This window comes from Crocodylus siamensis, chromosome 1, assembly GCF_052110815.1.
Source record: "Crocodylus siamensis isolate JL-2025a chromosome 1, ASM5211081v1, whole genome shotgun sequence".
Lineage (NCBI taxonomy): Eukaryota > Metazoa > Chordata > Crocodylia > Crocodylidae > Crocodylus > Crocodylus siamensis.
The window spans coordinates 388,922,499-388,934,546 of NC_143395.1; the positions used below are offsets into that span (position 1 = coordinate 388,922,499).

Here is a 12,048-nt window from a genome sequence, read left to right on the forward strand (position 1 = left end):
GATTTCTTCCGGTCCAATCCTTAAAATGTGTTACGGTTTCTCTTAACCCTAGCTCAACCCTCTAGAGCATCAACTACTTTCCCCCCAGCTTAGTATCCTCTGCAAACTTGCTGAGGGTGCAATCCTTCCCATCTTTCAGGTTACTGACGAAAATATTGAACAAAACCAGTCCCAGGACTGACCCCTGGGGCACTCCACTTGATACCAGGTGCCAACTAGATATCAAGCCATTGCCTACTACCCTCTGAGCCAGTTTTGTATCCACTCTACAGTCCATTCATCCAGCCCATACTTCCTTAGCTTGCCTACAAGAATGTTGTGGGAGACCATATCAAAAGCCTTGCTAAAATCAAGGTACACCATATCTATTGGTCTCCCCAGATCCATAGAGCCAGTCATCTCATCATAGAAGGCAAGCAGGTTAGTCAGGCATGACTTGTCCCTAGTGAATCCATGCTGACTGTTGCTGATCACTTCCCTTCTCCTCCAAGTACTTAGAAATGGATTCCTTGAAGAACTGCTCCATGGTTTTTCCAGGAACTGAGGTAAGACTGATAGGTCCTCAGTCCCTGGATCCTCCTTCTTTCCTTTCTTAAAGACGGCCACACTCATCTGGGACCTCTCCTGATCATCACAAGTTTTCAGAGATAATGGCCAGTGGCTCTGCAATCACATCAGCCAACTCCCTCAGCACCCTTAAGTGCACTGCACCTGGCCCCATGGACTTGTACACATCCAACCTTCTAAATAGTCCCTAACTTGTTCTTTCACCGTGGTTGGCTCCTCCCCAAATTGTTCTGCCAAGTGAAGAAGTCTGGGAGCTGATCTTGCCTGTTAGGATTGAGGTGAAAAAGGCATTGAGTACTTTTCTGTATCATCTGTCACTAGGATGCCTTCCCCATTTACTAAAGGACCCAGACTTTCCCTGATCTTCCTCTTGTTGCTGACATACTTGTTGAAACCCTTCTTGTTACCCTTCACATCCCTTGCTAGCTGCAACTTCAATTGTGCTTTGGCCTTCCTGATTTCATCCCTGCATGCCTGAGCAATACTCTTATACTACTCTCTAGTAATCTCTCCATGTTTCCATTTCATGTAAACTTCCTTTTTGTGTTTTCGCTCATTGAAGAGTTCCCAGCTAAGTAAAACTAGCTGGTCTGCTGCCATACCTGCTAGTCTTCCTGCAAATTGGGATGGTTTGTTCGTGCATTCTCTGTAAGGCATCTTTAAAGTACAGCCAGCTCTCCTGGACTTCTCTCCCCCTCAAACTGGTTTCCAAAGAGATACTGCCCATGAATTGCCTGAGTGAGTTAAAGTCTGCTTTTCTGAAGTCCAGGGTCCATACTCTGCTGCTCTTCCTCCTTCCTTTCCTCAGGATCCTGAACTCAATTATCTTATGGTCACTGCTGCCCAGGTTGCCATCCACTAGTACATTCCCTACCAATTTTTCCTTGTTTGTGAGCACCAGGTGAAGAAGAGCATGGCCCTAGTTGGCTTCTCCAGCACTTGCACCACGAAGTTTTCCCAACAGTCTCCAAAAACTTCTTGGATTGCCTGTACTGCCCTCCCAGCAGATGTCAGAGTGATTGAAGTTCTCCATGAAAATCATGACTTGTGATCGGGAAACTTCTACTAGCTGTCTGAAGAAAGCTGCATTTATCATATCCACCTGTTCTGGTGGTCTAAAGCAGATACCCACCACAACATCACTCTCGTTTTTCTCCCCTCTGACCCTAACCTAGAGACTTTCAAGAGGCCTATCTCCAGTTTCATACTACACTCTGAGCAATCATGCAGCTCTTTTACATAAAGAGCAACTCCTCCTCCTCTTCTCCACTGCCTGTGCTTCCTAAAGTTTGTATACATCCATGACAGAACCCTGTAGTCACTTCTGATCTGCTCAGGGTCACACCTGGCAGCATCACTGTACCCACGTGGATGAGCAGTATGGGGTAGTAGTCAGAGGCCCAGATGAGTCTCGGTAATGCTTCTGTGACATCTTGGATCTGGTCTCCAGGCAAGCAGCAGACCTCCTGAGACTATAGATCAGGCTGGCAGATGGATGCCCCCGTCCCACTCAAAACAGAGTCATCAACCACCACCACACACTGCTTCTTCTTGGTGGCAGTAGTCTTGATCCTGCCAACCTTGGGGAGGCCTTGTCTATCCTCCTCCACCAATGGACCGTGCTGCTCCTCCTCTGTTGCTAGGATTCCATATCTGTTTTCCAAGCAAACTGCTGCAGGTGGATATGAAGACTTCTGCTTGTTGCTAGAGGTCACAAGCTTCCAAGCTTCCACCTTCCTGGGAGTCCATGTTCTTTCTTCTCTAGTGCTGCCTTTGGCAGTCCTTCCTCAAAAGTCCTAGAGGTCTCCTTCAGCATCAAATCAATTAAATTCTCATGGTAGAGAATGCTTCAGAGCCTTACCATCTCCTTCTATAGCTCTGTTGCCTGCTCTCTGAACGGCATCATGAGGCACTGCTCACATTGCAGGCAATCTCCCACCTGGCTGTCACTGGAAGGAACCTACAAGTTGCAGTCTACACAGCACCAAACCAGGACATGGGTGGAAGCCTCGACAGTGAACAGTCCTGCCTGGACAGACACCTCATAGGTACAAGCAGAGACAGTGGCAATGGGTCTGGCATTCCAAATCTTCCTGGTTCTCTGGGTTTCCTAATCTGGCACCTTTCTTGCTGCCCTTCTTCCCTGGCAAACTCACCAGTAAGCTGGCCTGTTTACTGCTCCTTGGTTCTAAAAGGTTCTTTTTTCCTTGCTTCCTCACACCAAGCTGAGAGGCTCCCCACCAAAGAGGGGGGCAGCTAGCCGACCTGCAAACTATTTGCCCTGGTTGCTGTCCCTGTTCACTCAGGGAATCTCCTTTTATACCCTGGTTTTCATCTAGTTTTCCTTCAGTGGTTCAGATAAGCCACAGCAAGTGAACTTTCTAGTATGAACCAACAGTGCATGAATTTTACACTAACTTTTTTAAAGGCTGAAATGGAATTAATGGCTGCTTAAAGACTTATCTGAAGAAGCAATGCGTTAGTTCAACCTGGCTTCACAGCATCTGTACAGATCGGATGCTTCAGCAGGGCTTTATGGCACCATTATGTAAAACTGGTTCGAACAGCTATTTGATAAAAGTACCAAAAAAGCTCCACTAAAGTGCCCGATCTACAAAGATATTGGGCGAGCTGGATCCAGCCAACACGATGTCTCTTCTGGGCATGTGCTAGGTTCGGCATGGGAGCATGCCAACTTTAAAGTGCTGTTTGAGTTTTGTTTTTTTAACTGTAAGCAGCCAGTGTGTTTTGTGGAGGGGTTTAACAGCAGGAAATTGAGGAAACAGAGGTCCCACAAGAGAGGAAGCAGTTACAGGTAAGAGATTCAAAAGAAAATAATTAAAAATCAGAAGCGATACTGAGCAGAGAGAAGACAGGTGGGAAGGATTGCAATAAAGGAAATCCATCAGAAATCAAAGTACAAAGGAGCCAGAACTGCACCAATACATCGGTCCAAAATTGGATTGGTACCAATATGAAGAAAATTGTCTATATTGGATATTGGCCTTATAGGGCTGATAAATGCCCATGCTGCCCACAGCCACAGTACAGCACAGAGCACAGCCAGCAGCATGGAGACTTGCCTCCAGCTGGTAGGTTGGAAGGAAAAGAGGGAAGGGATGTGGGGGTGGAGGGCAGATGAATGCCCCCGTGGGGAGGAAGGGGGCAGGGGCAGGTGCTGCTCAGCTGGGGCAGGGGGGAAGCAGAACAGAGGCACAGCTCGTGGGGTGGGAGTGGCTCCTGCTGCTGCTTGCACCCCAGGGGGGCGGGGGTATATATGCCCCCAGATCTGCACGGTGTGGGGCAGGTGGCAGCTGCAGGATGGAGCTGGAGCCAGCACTACGTAGGGCTTTTCATGCTAGGAGCTGGGCTTAGAGCGGGCTCTGCCAGTGCTGTAAGGAGGCTACAGCTACCTTAAATTTTGCCATGGCTCCACTCCCAGCCCTGTACCACCACTTGGTACAGCCACAGCTGAAAGGCCCACCTCCATCCAAGCACCAGGAAAAGCTGGGGCTGTGCCAGGCAGCTGGGTGGGGTTGGAAGCGGAGCTGCGGTGAAGCTGGGATGGCTGCAGCCTCCTCCCAATGCCACCGGAGCCCACTCCAAGCCCAGCCCCCAGCGAGAACAGCACCAGCTCTAGCTCCACCCTGCAACTGTAGCCTGCCCCACAACCTGCAAATCCAGGGGCATACCGCCCCCCGCCATCCCCCGTCCTCCCAGACTGGAAGCAGAGGTGGAAGCCGCCCCTCCAACCATAAGCCGTGGCTCCGTCACGCATACCCCCGGTTGGGCAACACCTGCCCCTGCCCCTGCCCCTGCCCCCTCCCTCATTGTGGTGAGTGTTGATCTGCCCCCTTCCCTGCCCCCTCCTCTTCCACCACAATGGACTTACCAGCTGATGGCAGTTGTATCAGATATCAGTATCAGCTGATATGCCTCTTTAAATATCAGCTATTGGTATCAGCTCCCAAAATCTCTGTTGGCTCACACCTAATAGGAGTAAGTGTGAACATACAGCTAATGTTATGAACTGGCCAAGACACCATGGTAAGAGAAGAAGGAAAAGAATGGAGGAACTCAAAGAGACTGCAATGAACAGTTCAGAGAGAGATGTCAATGAAGAAAGAAAGATTGTTGAAGGCGCAGAAATGTGATGCATGAACATCAAGAGAAATAGATTCTGAAAGGAAGTAACAGTATGCAATCCTGGCAAATGTTAAATTGCACAGAAAAGCCAACAAAGTACCCAGACAGTCATGATTGAGATTTAAATGGAGTTATGTCTGAATAGGGTATGCACAGTTAATGTCTAAGAAATCTAAACTAAGCATGGCACAACTGTCTTTAATCTCCTTTCCCCTCTAATTTTATTATTTATTGTGCATTTTTCTTTTTTAAGAAACAATGAAATACAGTAACTCACACTTGATCAAATTAAAAGTTAGTCTCCATCTGCTCTCTAAATTACAAACTTAAATTCTTGGATCCTTTGTTATATATTCTGGATTCAGTGCATCACCAGGAAAACTAAATCTGTTCTGCAGAAATTGTGAAGGTATTTTGTGGGGAGAGAGAGAGAAAGAGCTCACTTTCAAAAATTGTTTTTATATTGGCCATACAGCTGTAAAAAGAGAACAATTAGTCCATGTTCATTAACTATTTCTATTTAGGTCACTGCTAGACAAATATTTTCCTGAACCTATTTATTTTAATAACACCACTGCTCTTAATAGTACTGCTGGCATCCAGGCTGCAGGTTGAGCAACAACTTTCATCTTACTGCTAGTTTTCTAGAAAACAGCATCAATATTTCTTCAATTATCCAAACAGCACAATATCTTTGGATGAATCATATGTATTATAAAATGTTGCTGCTTGCAACTGTGCTTTGCAACTCTGCAGTTCTCTCAGATAATATACTTGGCTCCTTACTGGCATAAGCCCCAGACAAGAAGGCATCAAGAAGAGACTATTCTTAGTCAAGTTAAGACAACATATTTATGGAAAATTTAACTGATAAGTATTTGAAGGTGATGTTCTTTCATGATTTAAAGTCTTTATTATCCTTTAAGCTTCATTGTATTTATATAATATTTTCACCCCAGGACTAATATCTTGCTTCTGTAATATTAGAAAAATACATTGCAGGTGCAATTTCTGAAGAGCTTCTCTGAAATTGTAATGCTCTCCTTAATCAGCCTTATCACGTTTCCCTTGTGATCATGCTATTTCCTAATGGGCATCACCCAACTTCTCATTCTTAGACTTGATATCATCTATATAGATGAGGTAAGCTCTGTGAATAAATATTGATAAGAACACCATTGATTTAAATTTTGCATTTTTTAAGTTTTCTTTTAAATGTCCTACGTTCCTAAAACGAAGACAGACAGTATATTTTTATTACTAGTAGAAATGAAGTGCTGTCTTGTGCATAAGGACAAATCTATTCATTGATATACTTTAACTTGTAAAAAAGAAGCAGGCTTTTACTGGAAAATTGGTAGTAAAATTATTCACTGTTCTCTTCACTCCAGTAGTAGTATTTATACACATGCAAATATGCATAAATTCTACATGTGTGACAAACACTTCTAAAATATTAATTCCTTTTTTCCAATGTAAAGTTACCCTTCTCTTTGCACAAGCTTTAAAATAAGGAAAAAACCCTTCACTGCCACATGTTGGATTTGTAAGATTTCAGCTTCAGTTGATATAGATCCTAAATGGTGAGCACCAGAAAGTTATGTATGTGGTCAAAATTGCATACAAAGGAATTTTTAATAAACATTTTATTTTCACTTCCCTCCTTTAACTAAAAGCTTTACATTATATATGACCTGCTAAATAATTTTTTTAATAAACTTTCAACTGAATCACTTGTTTGATACATTGTGTTTAATTTGTTCACTGACTTTTAATAGCCAGCCTTTACAAATTATATTTCTGTCAAGGTGACAGAATTTCTAACCTACTTTATAGCACACACCTGAACCAATAAACCTCTTCCGTGTGTTCTTGGTATACTGTACAATTTAATGACAGTTTGCAATACCTAAAAATAGATTTATGCACTTGATTACACCGGGAGCTTTATCAGCTGAATTCTAGAGGCACAGGACAAAGTCTCTGAATAAAGCTCAGGCTGAAACATGTACTTCCACAACTATCTTTAAGCATCTAATTAGCTTTGCATGACTCAATGATTAAAGACAGGTATAGGCTTAAGAATTTCTTAATTGGGGTCCACATGTTTTAGTATCAATAAAAGACCTTCCCAATCAATAAAAATAAATTCTTAGCTTTTTACACAGCCCTTTTATGTTTTCAAGCTTCTGTCTCATGAACAGGGTTGCAGACAATGTGAAGGTAGAAAGGTATTCCCAAATAGAATGTATCCTCATACAAATGCTGCTGTCACTAAAAGTTTGTGGAATTATTTCCAAGATTGGCATTCCCACAGACAGGACCTCAGCATCAGGAATAGAAGAGGGGAATGAATGACTGAAATTTGAACCACCAAGATTTTGGTGCTTCTCACCATAATTTATAGATTATAATTCCTATCCAAGTGCTACAAACATTTGCTCAAAGTGCAAATTAAATAGACTAATACTTTTAGAAGAAAACTCACAAAACAATCTATCCTATTCAACAGTGTTATACCATTTACATGGTTATCAGAAGAGCTTGAACCCTGGAACTTCTGACTGCAAAATGAGATGAATACTGCCTGAGATACAGGATTAACTGCTAGCCTCTACATAGCTCAGCTATTAGAAAAGAAGTATTTGACACATTCTTTTCAGTGGGTTACAACTGCTAAGCAGCATTAGCAGTGTGTTAGTAAAGAATCCTTGTTCTATCCCTGACTTTGAAAACAAGAGTATGGTTTAGTGACTAGAGAAGGAACAAAACGGATGAATTCTGAAAGGCGATGTGATCTTAATAACTTATTTCTAAAACAAGTTGGCAACTCATACTTAACTGCTTCCAAAAAATAGGGATGGTGGTCTTAGTCAATAATAAGAATTGTGAAGCACATGGAAATACACACCAAGGTCAGTAGAAATCTTAGTCTTCAAGAAGAGGTTAGATAGGCATCTGGCTGGGGTCATCTGAACCCAGCACTTTCATGCCTATGGAGGGGGTCGGACTCAATGACCTACTGAGGTCCCTTCTGACCCTAACATCTATGAATCTATAAGCAAGTCTTGAACAAATGGCTAATTTAATCCTTCCCTGCCATCTTTATCATTCCCTAAATTTTATCTCTATCAAATTGGAAAAGTGAAAAATAAGAGTAGTGAACATTTGCAAGGCCATTTCACAAAATGAAGAGTCACCAGAAAAATCAAATACCTTGTAACACGCAACAAATAAGTTATGAGACAAATTTTTTTCATCTTAAATTTAAAAAAAAAAATTCAGGGCCTTCATGCAAAGAAGTAGGGTGGTGAAGTGTTCACTATTTCAATATTTTTGTCAATTTTATTCAGATATTTTTCTACTTATTCCAGTATAAAAGGATAATAGTTGAATATACCATACAAAACAGACATAATTTAGTAATGCAGGTTATTAATGAGCTTGACATGTTAGTGTAGTTTGTTCTACTCACTTATAATCTATTATCTTTTCTTACTAATAGTCAAGTAATTTTTAAAAATGCAAATAAATGGCTAGCGTTAATAGTTGTCCTTTGCATTATAAGAATGAAGGTGTATTGAAGGAGCAATTTATAAAGTTCTAAATCATTATATTCTGACACTAAAAATACAAAAGCTTCAAAGTTTAGGTACCTGTCAATAAAACAGCTGATTGACGTGTTATAAATCAATCAATCTCTTCCTACTTATTTATTATGCTATGCTCTTGAATCTACTTCCTTTCAAATTGACCATGGTTTCACCTCCAGCATGGAAAATGAGTGAATTTTGCATTCTTTGCAACTACTATTAAATTACCCACCCTTTCAAAAGCTTTTGGAGTGGCTTTTCATTACTAGCCTCAAGCAGATTTTCAAATTAAGTATGCCTAGCCCCCACTGACTCTCAGATGAAATAGTTAAGTATCTTCATGCAATTCAGAATTTTCTTCAATTCTATCCCAGAGTGGTGTATTTAAAGATATATGCTTACTCATATCCCAGTATCCACCTTTAACCGTTTGTCATTAAGACGGAAATTAGATCAAATCAGCACTCTCAAAGATCAATACTGTGCTTTTAAAATCCTTTGAAAAGGGTAAGTGTTATGGAAGTATTAAATAATGATTGAAGATCTAAATGCTGTACACTCCCCACTACTCAAGTGACTTATAGTGATTCGATACTACTCAAGCCTTTTAATCATAGTAGCCCTTTAACAGCATGTGGTCCAATTCAATTTTTTCACACCACAGTAACTACCAGAATAACCACTGAGCGCTGAAGACATTGAGTTACATGCAGTATTACTTGAACTACTAAGCTCTCAAATCTTCTGCTTTAGTTTATGACAAATAAATGGTCCAGAAACAGTTTGTAAAGCTACAGCTTGCAATTTAAGGTTTTTAGAAGCCAAAGAAGAGTCTAAGTGTAGGCATTAAAGCTTTCAAATTACAACCAAAATGAATCACGTTATACGACATTATTTGAATAATTCATGCAAAATTTCTGACAACCCCAATAACTTCTATGCAAAAAATAGTACTTTTTCCTTAGCTAAAATGTAATACTGAATGTTGGACTACAAATAGTGTGAAGACATTTCAGTGATAATCTCTCTCTGATACCTTAGACATTTGTTAAACCATATGTACTATGCAACCTCCACTTCTATTCCCCCCCAAACAAACTGCTTCATAGACTCATTTCCTCCACTAGTTCTTGCCAATGCTGTCAATGAATTATTGTCATCAGCTTTTTAACACTTAAATAAAAAAAATAAGCATCAACATCCAGCACCTTCCAATGCTTTGTGTTATCAATCTATGCAGAAAGTAAGTTCTTTAGGGTAAGCACTCTGTTTCTACGTGTTATACTGTGTTGAGAACACTACTGGAATTTAACATATTATCTTATGTTTATTTCTCAGTATATTGAATTATATTTACAGAGCCACTCAAACATTTATAGCATTTGTTTTCACCTCAATTAGAAAAGAACTCGTCTTACCCTATGTTTTTCTTTAATTTTCTTCCTATATTCTTCTTTGTCAAATTTGTCCTCTTCCTGTAGTCTCTCTTTTGCTTTATCAAGGTCAATGCCACCAGAATCATCATCTTCATCTGCTCTGTCCATGCTGGATTTTTGTACAGGTGGCCACTGCTGAACTAACTAGATGATGGAAGACAAAAAAAAAGTTAAAAACACCTGTCTATACCCAACGCTTAGACAGTTTCCAGTAATAATCCAGAAACTAGCTAAATGCTAATTATTTTTTCTGGGCTAAAGAAAAGGTCTGGTTGTGGAGGATTATGTGTTTATATACAACAAAATAGGATACGCATTTAACATTTTATAGAGGCTACATTAATTAAAAAATGAACACTTCTCAAACTAAGTCTCTGTTAAACATATTATTTGTCAATGATTTCACCTGAAATGTTTTGACATGTTTTTCTCTCCCTCTACCTGATAAGATGAATATGCTATAAGCAGTTTTAGTCAATGTGTGAGAATACGATAATTTACTTTCAAGAATATACATTACCCAACACTATAGAACAGAATTCATTTAGATCAATTTTAATGGTAGTTTTTATGTTTTAGTTTATTGATTTTGCACCTTCTCTTCACAAGGACCTGCCCCCCTCCCTTTGCTCTGTGAACAATACTAAGTACAACCCTTCATTTGGTTGTTCTTCTCAAAATGATCTGGACTTTATGTATTCATGAAGAACACGGGACACATATACTAGGACACAGGAACAAGGGACTTTAAGAAGTCACTGAGTCCAGTCCATTATCACCGACAGACCCATCATAAAATCCTCTTCATAATAAATTGTCCTTTAAATTTACTGTAACATTTGAACATGAGTCAATTTGTCAATGCTCTGAGTTTTAAATTTGAATCCCTAGCTAGAATCCTTTCCATTGATCTCCCCTGTGAAAGATGTAGATAGGGCAAACCCAGCAACATCTTGTTTTTTAGAATGCCACTACTTATATATAGATCCTTAGGTCACAACAGATGTCCCACCATTTCCTAACAAATATTTTAGAGTAAACAGTCATCTCTTCTATCCTACAAACTGAAACAAAGGTAGGAGATGGGGCTAGATGAAATAACTAGCATGTAAGGAAGAAATATATGCTGGTGTATTATGGAATAGCAAAACACAGAGAAGGCCAAAAGTGCAGATATCTGCAGGTTGTTCTGCCAGACTGCATCTGGAACTTCAAAATAGATACATTTTATTTCTATACTTAGGGTGATCATATGGGGCCATGTGAAATCTGCAACACTGCCCCCGCACAAGTCAGGTGAATATGTGCACGTGTGAGCAGCCCACACTCACAGCAGCGCTCTCCCCACACCCTGCCCCAGCCGATCCCTGCTCTGGGCAGGAAGAATGGTGCCCAGCTCAGCCTGGCCCCTGCCTCCAGCCACTGCTCAGGAGAAGCCAGGCTGGGCATGTGCAGATGGAGTCGCACCAATCTAGGACTTTTGCTTCAATTTTTACTAACTGGCCAGGACAGCCCACAAAATCTGAGACTGTCCTGGCCAAACCAGGATGTATGGTCACCCTGTCTATGCTGCATGTTGACTACACATTACTTACTCAAGAAACTCAAGATCAAAATAGTGTTTCAAAACCAAAGGTTCAGAGCTATTCAAAAAAAAAGAGAGTCTCAAACACACTTAACTGGACCACCAGCATTCTACTGGGACAGAATTTAAAACATCTGTTCTGATTAGGGCAGGGGTCTCTCTAAAACAAAGGATTGGAACAAGGAGTTTGAGATGCCTTAAGGCATTTTGCAAAAGCACCCTGTGAAAAATACAAGCTTAGATGTGTGTGACTATTTGGCAAGGAAAAAGAGAACCATTTACCAGCTGGTTGTGTTGCCATCCTCCCAAACCCTATTGATCTAAAATAAAATCTAATATTACCTACTTTTGCAAAATGGAGCTTGTGTACGAATATGAACAAACATTTCTTTAGGTCTATTTTTACTAAGGAGAACTGTATCAAGTACCAGAGTCAAACACTAAAATGTAGTTTCATTCAGACCCAGTACCACACAGAATAACTCCTGCAGATGCAAAGCTTGTGTTTCTATAAATAACTCCCAAATCATTCTCTGTTGTGTTACTGTTCAAAGTATAATCCCTGGGCTGACTTTTAGTCTCTATCCTCATTGCTTTACGCTTCACTGCACTGGATCAGGCAAAACACTTATCTGCCCACCACCTATCAAGATTATTCTAAATCTGACTGCTCTGTTCCTCCGCAGACCCTCCTTCCAAGCACAGGTTCTGGAAACAAAAA

The 12,048-nt window shown here is 40.8% G+C and overlaps 1 protein-coding gene across 1 annotated transcript in view; it reads right to left on the reverse strand.

Annotated features, from left to right (window-relative positions):
* The window catches only part of DDX10 (DEAD-box helicase 10), a 356,406-nt gene that overhangs the window by 143,730 nt on the left and 200,628 nt on the right, over positions 1-12,048 (reverse strand). The window contains exon 15 of the mRNA XM_090029503.1: positions 9,725-9,886. Coding sequence (XP_089885629.1) covers positions 9,725-9,886 — 162 coding nt within the window. The remainder of the gene's footprint in view (positions 1-9,724; positions 9,887-12,048) is intronic.